The sequence below is a fragment of the Pomacea canaliculata genome, linkage group LG8, assembly GCF_003073045.1.
Source record: "Pomacea canaliculata isolate SZHN2017 linkage group LG8, ASM307304v1, whole genome shotgun sequence".
NCBI lineage: Eukaryota > Metazoa > Mollusca > Gastropoda > Architaenioglossa > Ampullariidae > Pomacea > Pomacea canaliculata.
Window position 1 is genome coordinate 28,367,987 of NC_037597.1, and position 17,408 is coordinate 28,385,394.

General features: G+C 42.1%; 1 protein-coding gene across 2 annotated transcripts in view; it reads right to left on the reverse strand.

Annotated features, from left to right (window-relative positions):
• Nucleotides 1-17,408, reverse strand: part of LOC112570971 — a 41,077-nt gene extending 23,669 nt beyond the window's left edge. Inside the window, exons 1-7 of one of the 2 annotated variants that reach the window (XM_025249732.1) lie at nt 17,188-17,408; nt 8,448-8,623; nt 7,807-7,881; nt 3,518-3,672; nt 3,049-3,201; nt 1,031-1,288; nt 312-446 (exon numbers count right to left, since the gene is read on the reverse strand). In XM_025249732.1, coding sequence (XP_025105517.1) covers nt 312-446; nt 1,031-1,288; nt 3,049-3,201; nt 3,518-3,672; nt 7,807-7,871 — 766 coding nt within the window. In that variant the 5' untranslated portion in view covers nt 7,872-7,881; nt 8,448-8,623; nt 17,188-17,408. Of the gene's footprint in view, nt 1-311; nt 447-1,030; nt 1,289-3,048; nt 3,202-3,517; nt 3,685-7,806; nt 7,882-8,447; nt 8,624-17,187 lie in introns of both variants that reach the window. The other variant, XM_025249731.1, reaches the window with a different exon arrangement.

A 17,408-nucleotide genomic window follows, 5' to 3' on the forward strand; every position in this document is an offset into this window, starting at 1 on the left:
TAAACAACTGTGGTAAGCAATTATTTACAGACTGTTTAATTTGAAGTGAATTGTTCTACATTTTGACGCATTTCGAACAACATCCATGACCAAGTGAATAAATTTCTAATTTTTATTCGACGTACGTCTTTTCTTTCATTCTTTCTTCCTTTTATTCAGTCTATCTAAATCCGGCTATGTTGTTTTACAATTTATTCCTTTAAGAATGCGAAAATCACAGAAACGCTCTGCCGTCCCTAACTGTAACAAGCCGACAACAAAGTCGAGTTACTTGCTGTCAAGCACACCACACAGAACCATTGTCTACTCACTGCCAGAGCAAATATCGTAAGGTGTGGTGTAGAAGTAGCCAGCTTCACACCGACACAGGTGTTGATAGCACGCGGCGTGGGGCTGGTTGCAGTCGTCGTCTGTCGTGCAGCTTTTATTGTGCCACTTGCTCAGCGCTGATACAAGACAGTCACACTTGCTGACCGCCGGTAACACTAGCCATCCCATAATTCTAGCTCTGTGTCTACCAGTATCTGACTGCCACGTGTACATATTCTTATTCCTCCTCCTTAATGTCACTTCTGCTTCCTCATCTTCATACCACTTCCTCCTCTAATCTTTAAAATCAGGTTTGTTATAAAGTAATAAAGTGACAGTTAGTAACGACTTGCACGTAGAGTAGACAACAAAGATATGTGGTAGTGGCAGCTGTGATGTTCTTCATCCATACATTCCCCTCTGTGGTGCACTAGTGCATTAACCCTTAAAGTGATTAACCCAATGTATCTGAGGTTAATTGCCATCTTACAATTATTAGAAAGGAAGAAAACCATTAGCTCATGCACATAAATAAAAACTGAATGCTAAACTTTGTAAATCCGAAATATGATGTAGACGTTGAGATGAAAGTTGTTTGATGAAAATAATTACTGTAAACAACTTACTAGAGTATCTTTACTGTAAGAAACAGACAAAATGACGGTAGACAACTTGTGGGACAAGCTGAGTACTACTCATCATTCTACTGATTCTCACTTACTTGTAACAACACACTCCTTCTCGGTTTCATTGAACTTGAAGCTCGAACCACACAGGCATCTGTGTGACAAACAATCGCTGTGTGGGTCTGGACAATCCACATTTGTGTTACACAGTAAGTTGTACCAGGTATGGTGTGTGGCCAAAGTGGAGTTGCAGGATCTCTGGTAGTGGGTCCAGCCTGTACTCGTCTTAGGATACCAGTGTGAGGGAGACTCATGAGCGGTGACATTATGAAGCCGACACAGACCTCCATGGACTGGCACAGAAGGTAGAGAGACAGAGACATAACTGAACATGATGCAAAACATTTTGAACACAGAAGAGTGAAAGCAAGTTATGTGAACATTTCACTAAATGTTATTCTGTTACTGAAAGCTTTTCAGCAAAAGGTGCGGTACGTAGTTGTATATTTGTTATTGTTTACTGTTGTCTTGCTAGGAGCATGCCTGTCACACACTAGTTTGACAATAATTATAAAGTGGAATGTTTTCTCCATTCCTGTTGTGCTCCCTCAGTGTTGTCAGTCCATGGTCCTGATGCTAGAGTCCTGGATGTCTTGTTGTCAGTGTCAGAGCTGCAGGGCGAGCTGAGGAGGTCTGGCACTTATCTATCATTAGCGATGACAATCCACTTTCCCACAGATGACAGAGTAGTTTCCTAGATAGCATTCTCTTTATAAATATGATATAAGTGTGACAAGATAGCCACTCTCCAAGTTCTATATATTTCTACATCGCTGTATTTGAGTTAAAGACTTTAAAAAGTCACGATACTTGTTTGTTGTTTACCTAAACCACTTGTCATTCAATGTTCTTGCAACAACAACTGTATGCAAGGAGTGCCAAGATAGACAAACGTTAGTTGCAAGGTGGCTAAAATAAGAATAAATAATAATAATAAATGTGTGTTGTCCATAGCTCATACTCACGCTCCTAAGGAGCCTGCTCCTAACGATTGACAGAAGAAGGAGACACAGACAGCAAACGAACAGAAGGATGAACACTGACTGATGACTCATAAAAACTAATGTAGGAAACGCGAGGAGAAATCAGAGAACAAGAACTGAGAGTGTCGGTAGTCAGCAGAGGAGGACGAGGAGGGAGAAAGGAGTGGTTGACAAAGGACAAGCATGATGTGGACTGTGTCAGTATTGCTCAAGGTGAGGTGTGTCTTCAGTGCAAAGTGAACAGATTCCATGATGGACAGGTGCGGAAGTAGAATAGAAGAGTTGTATTGTTTAGCTGTACACGAAGTAAACATTCCGTGACCTGAAGAAGTCAAAGTAAGTCATTGTGTGGAGGGCTGAGTACCACAAACTGTGCAGGTAGCAATTGATATTAGCATCGGTTCATACCATTGCTATGTATGTCTTTATGCCAGTTCACCTGCAAATGTTTGAGCATCATTTTAGGCCAGTACACCAAAGAAAACAAGTTCATTGGTGGACGATTGAGCTTTTCTTCAATTTGTGACTTGTATTCAGTCGTAATGAAAGTGGAAGTGTGTAGTAAACACAGGAGTTTATCTCTGTATATGTGGTGTAGTACATTCACACTCACTGCAGTAATAACTAGATAGTCGTGGGTTCACTGTGATTTTACCTTTACACTTTCTTCCTAAAGAAAGCAAGCAACTATCAAGTATTAATTAGCACATTAGCAATTTTATAATTCATTCAATTTCACACACTTTGTTTTATCCTAACTAAATGTATTCAGTATCTTTTGCATTCAAACATGTTTGTAGATTATGGCGCGTTAAGTTTGCTCCTAAATGTTTGTTGTAGTCTTTATGTAGGCGTGTACTAATGGTAGAAATATACAGAGACAACATATTTCAACATTGTTCCCATGTTTTACGAGGTTTCCGTTGATTTTTGTGGATAAAGCGTGCTATTAATAGAACACAGCGCAGGACACGTGAAGCAGACTTTAGCAGTTGTAGAGTGCACAGTCACCTGCCATCTCTAGCATCATGTTAGTATACCAATGTTTCAAGGCTTTTTTCCATACTAACCTCTGAAATCAAAGGTGAGGCAACGCTTGTCATCCTGGCACCTGTCCTTGCAGTCTTCCAGACTGAGTCCATCCCGGCGTTCAAGGTAGTGTCGTAGTAGAGCGCTGTCAGGATACTCTGTAAAGCTGTCCTGCAACTCGTCTGGTCTGCAAGCTAATATAAACAACTGTGGTCAGCAATTATTTACAGACTGTTTAAGTTGAAGTGAATTGTTCTACATTTTGACGCATTTCCAACAACATCCATAATCAAGTGAATACATTTCTAATTTGTTTTTGACCCACGTGTTTCCTTTCATGCTTTCTTCCTTTTATTCAGTCTGTCTAAATACGACTATATTGTTTTACAATTTATTCCTTTAAGAATGCGAAAATCATAGAAAAGCTCTTCCATCCCTAACTGTAACAAGCCGACAACAAATCGAGTTTCTTGCGGTCAAGCACACCACACAGAACCATTGTCTACTCACTGCCAGAGCAAATATCGTAAGGTGTTGTGTAGAAGTAGCCAGCTTCACACCGACACAGATGTTGATAGCACGCGGCGTGGGTCTGGTTGCAGTCGTCGTCTGTCGTGCAGTTTACATTGTGCCAGGTCCTTACATCGCAGGCTTCGCCTTGGCATCTAGAATTTGTACTTTTGAAAAGTTATTATTAATTCAATGTTAATTATTTACTTTTGTTTTTATTTTAACACAACCGCCACACTCCCCCTAAAAACTAGCACCTCCTCAGATCCATTACGTCAAAGTACCCACATCAGATGTGTGTGTGTGTGTGGTGTTTGTTTTAAGTTTTTTCTTGGAGACCAATAAGGGAACATACAAATGATGACTTGGTAGGAATCTCGGTTGCAGCACTCGTAGGACAGCAGGAAGCTCTTCTTGCAATAGTCAAGTCACGTGAGCTGGTGAGGTCTGGCCACGTGACCCGACACGACTCTCTGTCAAACTCTGTCCTTCAAGGTACATTAGAGGGGTCGATGCCAGTGTTGCCAGAGGAAGAACTGACTAAAGAACATCAAGGAGTTGACCTGTGCAGGACCACCTCACTAGCGCCCCAACTACAGTGGTACCTCGACATACGAGTTTAATTCGTTCCGTAACCTTGCTCGTATGTCAAATTGCTCGTATCTCAAAGCAATTTTCCCCATTGAAATTCATTGAAATGCCATTAATCCGTTCCAGCTCCCAAAACACCACCTCAGTTGTTTTTGTTAAGTGTTTTTTGAATAAGAAAAAGTGTATTTACAAGAAGAAACATTTATTTATGAATAACAAATACATATTCTATAAAAACATATTAAATTCTTCGTTTGTGGAAGTGTGTGGGATCTGCTTCAGCAAATCACCGTAAATCGCTCGTGCCTTCTCACACATGATGCTTTGTGTTAAGGTTCCTCCTTGAAGCTGCTTCTCTGTCACCCACACAGTCAATAGTTTCTCCATCTTTTCATGGAGAGAAGTCCGGAGCTTAGAAATTATTGTAACGCCCCTAGCTGGCGTTGTACCCTTCATCAACTCCTGTTTAAGCTCAGAACATATCGTTGATGTGCTACACCCGTACATCCTCGCCAAGTCAGTTACTCGCACACCTTGCTCATGTTTTTCTACGATTTCGCGCTTTAATTCAATAGACATCATCTTCTTCTTCGGACCCATGGTTACAAAAATAAATGGGATAATGTTTTGTAAATGTACAAAAAGCAAAAAAACGCGAACCCAACTTATCAAATATGCTTCGAAAACGAGGGAAACAAGCACACAGACTGAGGTCTAGTCTGAGGTGGGAGAAACTGTTAGACGCTGCACACGACCCCAACATCCGCCCCGCATGTTGGGGTCGTGTGCAGCGGTGTAGTGTGCGATTCCTCGTATCTCAAATCTTGCTCTTATCTCGAAGCAAAATATCGCTCGCTCGGCGGCTCGTATCTCAAAACACTCGTATGTCAGGGCACTCGTATGTCGAGGTACCACTGTACTGCAGTTGCAATTCTTTATTACACCTTACGGCAGCGGCGTGTGCGGACGTTTCGCCGCCGGACGTTTCGGAGTCGGACGTTTTGCCGCATTATGTCAGAGAGAGAGACAGAGCTTACTTACTTCTCAAAGAATGAAAGTAACTACTAGATTACACAACAATTCTTTATTTCAAACAAATTTTACACACAGACTTCACAGACAGTTCACTTTGATTGTCACAGATTATGGGCAACAGCTTTGAGAAAAAACATTGATACAATGGCGAGAGAAATGTGTGAGCTAACGGTTCACATGATAGGGATAGTGAGAGAGAGTTCACTGATACATTGATACAATGGCGAGAGAAATGTGTGAGCTAAGGGTCGTCACACACTTGACTTCGGCTAAAGGTCCCGCGTGAAATGCCGAAATGAAGTGCCCCGCGCCGAAATGTCCGGCGGCGAAACGCCGGTCTGCAAAACGTCCGTGTACCGGGCAGCGGTTCTCAACCTTTTACTTGTGACGCCCCCCCCCCCTGACAAAGAAAGGTACGGCCGCCCCCCCCCCTCTTAGCCAGGTAGGTCGGTGGAGGAGGGGGGGGGGTTGCTTAGCTAACCTCGAACGCCGCGTCGAGGAAATCAATACAATTCAACAACGGAAGAACAAAGTTCGTATCTGCAAGAAGTATAACTGTTAATGAAATTTTACTAAAGCAAATTCTGCGGTGCTAATAAATATTATTTTATTGGACACTCACTTTGATTAATGAGAAGGTTGAGCCTGCTTGCTGTTGAATTGAGAAGCGACCCTGTGTGCGATGTTCGTACCCACTGCTATTCGCAGCTCAGCCTCTGCGTCCACACGATTTCTGTATTGATACTTCAGTGCTGCCAATGCTGAAAATCCTTGCTCACACATATACGAAGCTGAAAATGGCAGAAGAACTTTCATTGCTTTCTCAGAAAGGAGAGGATATTCACCGTTGATGCTAATCCAGAATGTTGGCACTGGTGTTGTTTGGAAGACCATTTTCAGGGATTGGTCACTCGAAAGGTCGATGAGCTGCTCTTCTTCTTCCGTGGACAACCCGCTTGTGCTAGGATCAGCCAGAAATGGATTACAAATCCAATCGTATTTAGTCACATCAATTTCAGCGAAGTAATGCTGAAACCTTTCTTGCAGTCCGTTTCATCATCATCATCATTCCTTGCTACTCCTCGAGGAGCATAGGGCCGCAACAACACCTCGCCAGCGGACCCGGTTTTGGGCAGCCCCCCTCAGTTGGGCCCATGTGGTTCCGGCAGCCTTTGCCTCGCTCTCTACTGATCTTCTCCAAGTCTGTTTTGGCCTCCCAACTCTCCTCTTCCCCTGCGGGTTCCAGTCAAGTGCCTGCATGGCAATGGTGTCAGCTGGTTTGCGCAGGGTGTGTCCTATCCAGCCCCACTTGCGCTTTTTGATGTCTTGACTAGTGGCATTCTGGTTGGTTCTTGTCCACAGGCTGCTGTTGGAGATCCTCTCAGGCCATCTTATTCTCAAAATATGGAGAAGGCATCGGTTGGTAAAGGTCTGGAGCTTGTTGTTGATGGTGTTTGTCACTCTCCAAGTTTCAGAGCCATACAGTAGGACTGCCTTCACATTGGTGTTAAATAGTCCGTTTAGATGGGCAATAATTACATTCTTCACCTGATCAAGATTCAAGTTGTCAGCCTTGCACTTACACAAGCACGGAAACATATCAAAAATATTTTCTTGGCGTATCTTTTGCGTCCACAACGAAATTTTTCGGACGAAAGCATTCATCTTGTCATTTGTTTGTAACATGGTGGTGTCTTTCCCTTCCAGAGAAGTATTCACAACGTTCAGCTTCTCAAATATGTCCGATAAATATGCCATTAGCAGCAGCCATCGGTCATTCTTCAGCCCCCACCCGCACTGTCTGGTCATGGCCTTCTGTCAGGGACCTAGAGTACTAGGACTGAGCACGTGCGAGGGCGAAAGGGTGTGAATGATGGACTTTTCCTGAATGCTGCCTTTTAGATTTTTTTTTTTTAAAAAAGAGAGAGGTGTGACTGGAGAGGGAGAGGGGAGTCAGCGATGAGAGATTGGGGGAGAGAGAAGGCAAAAGGCGAGAGGAGGGAGATTGGAGGCTGACTTGTTGAGAGGGGGATTGTGTTTTGAGTTTTGGAAGTGAGAAGTCACTGCATTGCCGAGACAGTGTACTTGAATAGGGAGAAGAGATTTGGAGTTTGATCGCCCTCACCACTCGGTTACACAATCTAAGCTAATTTCACTAATACCGGTATAAGAAACTTAAAAAAGGACCACCTTCGCACCCCCCCCCAGGGGGGGCGCGCCCCACAGGTTGAGAACCGCTGCCTTAGGGACTGATGCTCATTAGACATTTGGCTGGCGACTGTATGCCCTCAATATCACGCACTACAACACATCTTCATTAATCCTTTTCATGAAATTGTCTGCCAGTGTTACCATGACATAGCACATCAGACATCACACGAGACCTCAAGTAAGACATTCAATGTTAACATACATAAAGACAAACAAACAGAAAGACCGGACACTCCGGGAAGTGAAGCCGGCAGTGTGAGACAATAGACTATTGTGAAACATGTCACTAAAACAACAATTCTTACTTTAATGTTTGTCATTATTTACACATTATTTAGACGACTGACAAACGATCACGTATTTCATTTTTTTACTGACTACATAAAAAGCTGATTGGCAAACCCTTTACATGTATTGTAAGCCAAAAGCCAAGAGGAGTCAACATGGTTTACCTTCCTGTCTTCTTCGTCAGGAGACAAGGAGACACCAAAAGGAGAAATAAGAAGAATCGCATCATTTGTATCCACCTGTTAAGCACATGCAGCAGCATGAAGTTGAGTGAGTCTTTCTCGTATAGTATTTATTATATTAATTTAAATCAGCAAAATATTTACGACTTAGAATATAAAAAATGTCATAATAAAATAATTTTGAAGTATCACTCGTAGAAACATACACAAAAGGAAGCGATCACTCAAAGCTTAAGACTAAAACTAGGTTAGTGTGTCTGGCATGCATGAACACATGAAGGACAACAGACAGTGTCAAAGGTGACAACAAATAGTAATCAACAAAGGTTTATAGGAAAGACAGCCTATTCAAGTGATAGGAAGCTAATAAATAAGAGAAACGGTTAGTAATGTAACTTGTTACAACACAGTAGGTATGCTTCTCCCTTTGATACATTATTTCATTAAGTGTGTACAGACAAAAAGTGACGAGTAGTGTCTAAGAAAGTGTAGAAAGAAGAAAATGCAGGAAGACAGAACAGCTTCTAGCAGAGAAAGAAAAGCTGATAGAAATCTGCTAACAGTAAAGAAACAAAACTTCAATCAATTAAAAATCAAGTCTCTAGAAAATGCAGTCAACAAACCAAAGGCCTTCTGGGAGGTGATGAGGAGATACAGAAGACAGCCTGTAGTGGACCAAATCAGTGAAGATGGTGAGTAAAGCACTTCCAAACAATACTAAATAAAGGGATGATGGATGTCGATGGTCAAGATAACCCTTGTGAAAGTACCAGTAGTCCAAAGCACCTGTATGTCCAACCTGTGGACAATCAGATCACAGAAAAGGTCAAAGAGGCAATTAGTTAAAAGCTGTTAATCAGCATGCCCAGATGGTATTGTCAATAATATATTAGACGCTGCATCCCCAGTTATTACTCCCTTGCTCAACTGTTCAATTCTATGACCCAAGGAATGAACTCAGTCTATTACTATCCCACTATACAACAAAGGTGACAACAACCAGTCAGGTAACTACCCAGGTATCTCTCTTACTAATACATTTAGGTAAAGCCTTTACATGCTCTCTAAATAAAATATTAACCCAGTGGACAGAAAGCAGCCAATTAAATGACAATGACAATGGTAATTCCTTATTAATGTGAGGCAAAAAAAGTAAGAAAATACATTTTCCATTTAGCCCCCGCCCTTTACAGGGAAAGCACTAACTAACTGAAGTAGTTATAAGTATTATGAGATTAAGGTAAGGTAAGTGGAAGCTGAATATGTACAAAAGTGGTGGTTACGAAAAAAACATGTTTACAAGATTTCCTAGAGTTAGGAAGTATCTCTAGAGGCCTCATCAATTTTCTTGAATTTGCTGAGGTAGAAGTTTATGAAAGTCATTTGCCTAAGACGGAGAGGGAGGCTGTTCCACAGCACGCTCCCTGAGTTTTTCAAACTTGATTTAAAAAGGTCTAGTCTAGAAATGGAAAGAGTAAGTTTAGGAGAAGTTGTAGTGTTCTTGGAGGAAAATAGTAAAGAGAGTGTATGACACTGTTTACCCGTCAGTATTTTGTACATGAAACTGCATTTGTTAAGTTTAAGTCTGTTTCTTAGAGGAAGGAAGCCTTGACAGGAACAATGAAGCACAAGCAGGTTTGTGTCGGTATATCCTATTTTCACATTCTATGTGTAACGATTCGCGATTCAGGCGAGTGTTTTTTTGTGTTTTGTTCTAGTTGGGTGTTGTCTGTGATTCAATGACGCGGGAATGCTGACGCAATTTTCGCGCGGATTTTTTTTCTCTACCTCACCTAATGGGGGTTCTGACTGTAACGTTTTAGGAAAGAGTGTGTTGAATGTGTCTGCGAGCGCGTGTAAACATCTGCATGTAAACCACGCTCGCCGCACTCTTTCACCTTTTTCAGCAAAAAGGTCCGGCCAACGATTAACGCATTTAATGTTTATGAAATTAATTAACGATGAGATGTGGATGAAACAAAATAAAGAACACTACTCCCTCAGCGTCAACCCCCTCCGACAGTTATCAGACGGCCTGGCGAGATGACTGACTGGACCAGCAGGTTATATCCGACGAATTATTTCACGAAGTTCGTGAATCTAAAAGCCACATTAAAGCCACATCACTTGTATCGGCGAAGCGGATGTATTACAGTGGGATTAATTACTACACCACAACTCGGAATACAAATGATAACCTCCCACTGAAGAACGTTGGATATACGTTGAAGGCAGTTAACACACACTGATCACTCTCCACGGAGCTCTGTACTCTCTCACTGCTTGGTCTCGACTGTTCCTAGAAACGTTAGATCTCCTAAGTTAACTCGTTCTCTTCCGAGCTCTTGACCAATCAGGTCCTTCGCGACCAGGTAACTAGGACGACCTGTTCACAGTCTTTCTTGGAGACTGTGCCGACCAATCATGAGTCCAATGTTCAGGCATGGCTTCTCCCTCCATTGACTACCGTCGTCCTAGTTACGCTGTGTCGAGCTTACTTACGTCACTTCATCCATGACGTAAAAAGAATTAGAGCTGACGCGGCCTCCGCGCGACTTCCCTCCCCTGACATCAAGGAGAATTAAAAATAATATGAATCTAATTAGATTCGCCTGAATCGCGAATCTTTACACTGACGTATGACGAATGGAAGCGTGTTGACAGAACGATCTAGATGCGAGCTCAGCGTTTTCCGCAGAAAGATCTAGATGCCAGCTCAGCGTTTTTGGCTGGATACTTCTGGGGAGGGACATCAGCGTCCTGGTCTTTCGCATGTGGTTTTTGTGGAGTAAAGTTGTCGGAGGTCGGCTCATGGCTGTCCAAGTTCTTCACAGTGACCCTGCCTGAGAAGTGTGTCGACTTCGGCAACTGACTTCAGAGGTGCGTTAACCCTCTCTGTGACAGAGTGTACAGTGCTCCAGTACCAGCAGCTGTTTGATGAAACCGGTAAAAGCTGAATCTGGTGAATGAGCGTCGGTCCTTGAGAGCAGAAGGAAAAATCAGCTTGAGGTGAAGACCTCGGGACATTGGTCTCTTGCATGTGACGGTCGGGGTACTCAGCAACGAGACATGGGAGTGAATGCTTCCGTGAATATACAGTGGAAACCTGTGTACGAGGACAGACCCTCCACTGCAGCACGACACCTACCGTAAGGTAGAGCCCAACCGTCATATCCTCTACTGAAGTTGCCTCGGATATTATTCGCCAGTCAACAGTTCGAAGGAACATCTCCTACATCCGTGACGACAATTCCCCGGCGTGGACTTAACGATCGTGGACTTAAGTTCGGTGGACTTCTGTATCGACAATGTGTGTGTGTGGACACTGAATCTTCTGACTGGTGGCATCTGATTACCGGAAGTGGAGTGTCGAATGTCGGGGAAAATTTATTAACTTTTCACAGACGGGAAACAGTAGGCTATAGATCTGTTTCATTTTCTTCTTTCTTATTACAATCAATTTTTTCTAATCACCATTATTTTTTCTTTCCCCTTTTTAAAACATTAAATGTGTTAACCGTTGGTCGGTCTTTTTGTATGAAAAAGAGTAAGAGTGCGGCGAGCGTGTTTCTACATGTAGATGTTATGCACGTTCGCATTCGTATGAAACGCACCCTCCAACAAAACGTTACACTATGCGGCAGTAGAGAACCAATTATCCCAGAATATGAAGCTATAAGTAGCATTCATAGACTGTCAGAAAGCCTACAATAATGTGCAACAAGCATTATTACTACCAGAGTTATCACAACCAAGTATGCATAGTAAATTATAGAGGATAATAAAAAGCATGTACCAAGATATTCAGGAATGTGTCAGAGACAGAAATCAAGGCCTCTTTGTATAAGAAAACATTGTAAAACCGCCAAGAATCATGCACTGACCCACGTGGCTTGTGATAGTGTCCGGCGGTCATCCGCTCTAACAGTACCGGAAGCCCTCTCCTGTCTCAACAGACCCTAGTGGTCATCACCCGGCTATTAAACCTGCACCAGCCCCCCGGATTTCTACTGGCTCCTGGTGGTCACTACTGGCCATTGTGTCCACTAACAGTACCCGCCTTACAGTCCACGCCTAACTTCGCGTCACCATTTTCCTCGTCGCTAACCTCTAGCCCCCCCCCCCCCCCGAGAGCTGGCCGGTCGCCAGGCGAGCGCCACGCGTGCGAGACATGTCCCCCGTGTAAGCGCAGGTCAGCAATCGGGCCCTCCACACCCCGACCTTGAGGGAACCTAGGGAACTCCACGTGTGCGCATGCGCGAACAAGCTTGTAGGACGCGCGGGTTTTCCCCAACAATCGGAGGAGGACAGTAACATCGTTTCACATCGCTCTTGACGACAAGCTGAAATACGCTGCATTTAGTGTGTATGGTATATTATCTTCTCTTCCCATCTATTGCTGACAGACATAAACATAGACATGTGTGGCCTATTTCAGCTGAATTCTAACGGCACAAATAAACAAAGGTGTGCAGTACCACTTGTCATTTTATCTACTAGACTACTCACAAACACTCGGTTCTTGTCAGTCATTAAGACGCCTGCTAATCACTGTCATGACACTCATTTGGATTTCTTCTCAAATATTATTTAAAAAAAAAAAAAAAAAAAAAAAAAAAAAAAACCCTTGAAAATCAGGGAAACATATCAAATGGATTTTACTAGAACATAATACTTATATACCATACACACTAAATGCAGCGTAGTTCAGCTTGTCGTCAAGAGCGATGTGAAACGATGTTACTGTCCTCCGATTGTTGGGGAAAACCCAATGGGTGGTTTTCACGTGACGTCATCAGTTTTTGAGAGCTGCTTCAGCGGCCATTTTTCTTACCCTACTAAAGCAGTGGTTACGGAAGCTTGCTGGCAACTGATCGGTTATCATGGTCGTCTGCGGTATAAAAGGATGCGGAAACAAGCCTTGCAGTAAACGAAATGTTCCTCTAGATCAGACCTGGGCAAAGGCCGGCCCGCGGGCCGGATCCGGCCCGCCTCCTGTCTCTGACCGGCCCGCCAGCTGGTCCGCCCGCCAATATATATACTAAATATACAGTATTGAGTAAAACTGAGTTAACTATATTAGTCCGGCCCTCTAAACTCATCCCAATTTCTCATGCGGCCCTTTGGGAAAATTAATTGCCCACCCCTGCTCTAGATGTATCTTTTCATAGGATACCCAAAATTATTTTGAACCAAGTTGACGAAACAAGAAAACTTACAGAAGAACGACGTCGTCTGTGGAAGGCAGCCGTTTACCGAAAGGATATTACAACAGAAGAGAAGTGGAACAAAATACTTATCTGTTCGAAACACTTTGTTGGCGGTAAGAAACCAGACGCTTTCGAAATTGCTAAAGTATTTAACGTTGTTCTGCATGTTGTACACATTGTGATAAATATTTTCTTCATTGTAGGTGTGTGACCGTTCACGTGATTTGAGTGAACATCAAAACAAGACTTGCATTATGCATGACCACGACTAATAAACTATAGCTATAGAGAGAGAGGATAAAAAAATGTTATTTCTACTTCATTATTTTTCTTTTTAGACGTGTATTTGGTTTATTTTCTTTCAGTGCTGATTATTTTTATTTTTTTGTAGTTAATATCACAAAGATGTAATTCATGGGTTGTTTTATTCTTGTGTCTAGGAAAGCCAGCATATGTGAATTTCCGGAACAGCCCTTCCTGGCTTCCCACTCTCCACTTGGGACATGAGCGATCAAGTACTTGCTCAGAAGCTGAGACTTCGAAAAACAGGTATTTGAGGCTTGTGTCTCGCAAAAGAAGTAATGCATCTGTCCCTACTCTACATACTGCAAGCAAAAAGCGAAAATCAATCAGCAGTGAGACAAGCCAGGAAGAAAAATTATGTGAAAGTGATTTTGGTTGCTCAAGTGCTTGCGAAGAAAGTTTACATGGTGACATAGAAGATTCATGTTCAAATGATCAGAACACTCAAACAGATTTTGGTTGCTCAAGTGCTTGCAAAGAAAGTTTACATGGTGGCATAGAAGATTCATGTTCAAATGATCAGAACACTCAAACAGATTTGACTGGACTAAATATGGATGCAATCATGCAGGACTCTGAGACCAGACTTCTTGATTCAGTTAAAAACAGACAACATTGTTCTATTTATGAAAGACAGGTGTATGTTGAAGATGAAGCTAAAGTTCCATTCTACACGGGACTTCCTTCATTGGCAGTAATGGACCTTATTTTCAGAACGGTAGAGCCATACATGTCTAATCAAACACAGTCACTGTCCAAAGAGCAAGAGTTTTTGCTGTGTTTAATTAAGATCAGACTGAACTACCAATTCCAGGATATAGGATATCAGCTGAAAGTATCCGTGTCAACTGTGCAAAGGAGTTTTCATAGAACTCTTGATGTACTTGTAGCACGGTTGTCTTTTTTGTTGCACTGGCCTTCAAGAGAAGCTCTGAAACTGTCTATGCCTATGTGCTTTAGAGAAAACTTTAAAGATAAAGTTGCTGTTATTGTTGACTGTTTTGAACTTGAAGCACAGAAACCCTCGGGCCAAACCAATCAGATCCAAGTTTATTCCAACTGTAAAAAATATCATTCTGCCAAATATCTGATTGGGATCACACCACAAGGTTCAATCAGCTACATTTCAGATGCATTTGGTGGCAGGGCTTCAGACAAACACATCATTGAAAATACTTCTCTGTTGTCCAACTTGTTACCAGGAGATGTAATTATGGCCGACAGAGGTTTCAACATTGAAGATGAAGTTCTTTTTTATCAAGCTAAATTAATAATTCCAGATTTTACCCATGGGAAAAAGCAACTTCCCCCACTACAAGTTGAAAATTCGAGAAAAATAGCCTCTGTACGAATTCATGTTGAGAGAGTTATAGGCTTTGTTCGCAGAAAGTTTGGAATTTTGCAGTCTAAAGTGCCTATTGACCTGATGGCAACAAAGCCTGGTGATGATAATCCAGTCATAGACAAAATAGTTCGGCTTTGTTGCTGCATTGTAAATTTACATAAATCCATAGTGCCTATTGAGTAGCTATAGTGCAATTTTTTAGTTTGAAATCAGCTTTTATTTTCAGAATGCATGCTTGCAATCTGTATATGTTTACATTACCACAGAAGTTATTCTCAAATATAAAATGCACAATTACCTTACTGTAGTTCTTTTTCTTTCGCACTTTATTTATAATAGCATGACGATATCCAACTGATCAGATAAGTTACTTGGTAAGTTGATGTGAAACTGTGAACAATATAGAATTTGTTCTTTGCTGGAGATGTCATGCTTTGTATGATGTTGATCAATATATTTGCTGTTGACAGAATATTGTTAATATTTTTTGCTTATTAACAGGATACTAAACATGTATAATTGAATCAAATGTTATTGTCATTTGAATGTAAATGCCGTTTGCTTCCTCAGAAGCTAATTCAGAGCAATATTGATACCAGAGCTTCTTTGTGGATTTTAGATTACCTAACCAATAGTTCTTAGTAATCCATATCAGTGATGTTATTTAGATTGGGATTTTGATATGTTCCTTCTTACCCTGTAATGATTTTTTTAAGTTATGTTCTGTCAGCAGACACAAAAATTTTCTGAAAAGAATTAATAAATATGCATTTGAATGTGCAAAGGTTCTTGTTTGATGTTAAAGAAGAAAGAAAGAAAAGGTGTGACTGGAGAGGGAGAGATTGGGGTAGCAAGCAATGAGTGAGAGGAGGTGAAACTGGACACTTAATGAAGGGGAGGAGGATTGTGTTTCTTATTGAAGGGAGAAGCCACTGCCGGGACAGTGTGTTTTAATAGGGAGAAGAGAAAAGGATTCGGAGAGAGGTGGACGCTTGTTTAAGAGTAGAGAGCCATTTGCTAGACAGTGTGTCTCACTAGTGTGTAAGAGATCGAGTACATTTTAGTTTGGAGGTTGTGTTAGTCGAAGTTTGATTGCCAAGACAGTGAGTTTTAATAGTAGATTCCGTGGATTTTTGTGATTGTGCTAGAAGAGCCATTGCCAAGACAGTGAGTTTGAATAGTAATAGATACAGGATTTTGTGTGATTGTGTTAGAGGAGACATTGCCAAGACAGTGAGTTTTAATAGTGTGCAAGGAGTTCGGTGGACTTGGTAAATGTGTTTGACGAAAGGAATAGCCATTGTTATAGTGACTGTGTTTTCATAGGGTTTTTTATTTATTTATTTTTTTATTAATAAACATAGGCAGACTCGTATAGGCAAAATCGTTTTGTTTATTTGAGTGAAAGAGCACGCAATTGTCCGACTCCGCTGGTGTGCTCGAGAGACGCTAGCGGTGTCGTGACACAAGCCGATATAGAGCCGCTGAAGAAACGCGAAGCGTTAGGGAAGGAAGATGGCGGACAGTGCCCCGTTGCTAACGTGTGTATCACGTGAGTAAAAACGACCCATTGTGTAGAAGTTGGTTCGCGCATGCGCACACGTGGAGTTCCTAGGTATTCCCTCAAAGTCGGGGTGTGGAGGGCCCGATTGCTGACCTGCGCTCACACGGGGGACATGTCTCGCACGCGTGGCGCTCGCCTTGCGACCGGCCAGCTCTGGGGGCAGGGGGGTGGGTGGCTAGAGCAGTGGTTCTCAAAGTATTTCGGACCGCGGACCACTTTACTTAAGTAAAAAATATGGAGGACCACCAAGGCCTAAAAATCCGTCTGTACTATGAAGTTGAAATTTAAATTGCCGCATTTGTTTCATTACAATTTAAAACTAAATGTCTTTTTGTGACAGTAGCATAGTAATAAGTTGACATAAAATTACCTAGTTATTTGTAATTAAAATGTGAATGCGAGGAATGCATCACTTTAAACATCACTTTGCTGACATATGACGACTGTCAGCTGCGGACCACCTGACTTATGCCCACGGACCACTAGTGGACCACACTTTGAGAACCACTGGGCTAGAGGTTAGCGACGAGGAAAATGGCGGTGCGATGTGACTATGGCCCCAGGTGTAGATGATGACTTGCTGGCGACCTCTTGTAACTATTTCCTTTTGCTCAGGTAACAGGCGACCTTTGACAGGGATATGCCGTGTACATGTACTAACCGAACTTAATGTGGGAGAAGCTTGATGACAGAAATAACTTACTTTACTTTGAACACACAGTGATTTAAATATCTCACCCATCGGTCAAACATAAAATAACAAAATGTCTTTAGGTCGACGATAGAGTCTCTAAAATAAATCCTCTTCAGATAAAACCTGGAGACTAAGTAAAGTCACCTTGAGAGGGAAGACAGTTACTAAAATAACTGACATTTACATCAAAACAATGTGAGTCAATAATTAACCACAGATTAAACACATCATGATTAAAATAACTCACCCGGAGATGGTCTTTGTGAGAATGCTGTTAGTGGCAGGATGTCCCGAGGAAAGCAGCGTCTGAGACGAGGAGAGGTTGACAACTGCTGGTAGTCTGCACGTGTGGAGAGGGAGATATACCAGGAGCGAGTGAAGAACCAACGACAGCAGCGATGCTGGCAACATCAGGATGCAAGCTCCTCCTCCACACATACATGAAGTACAGGAATGAAGACAGCGATG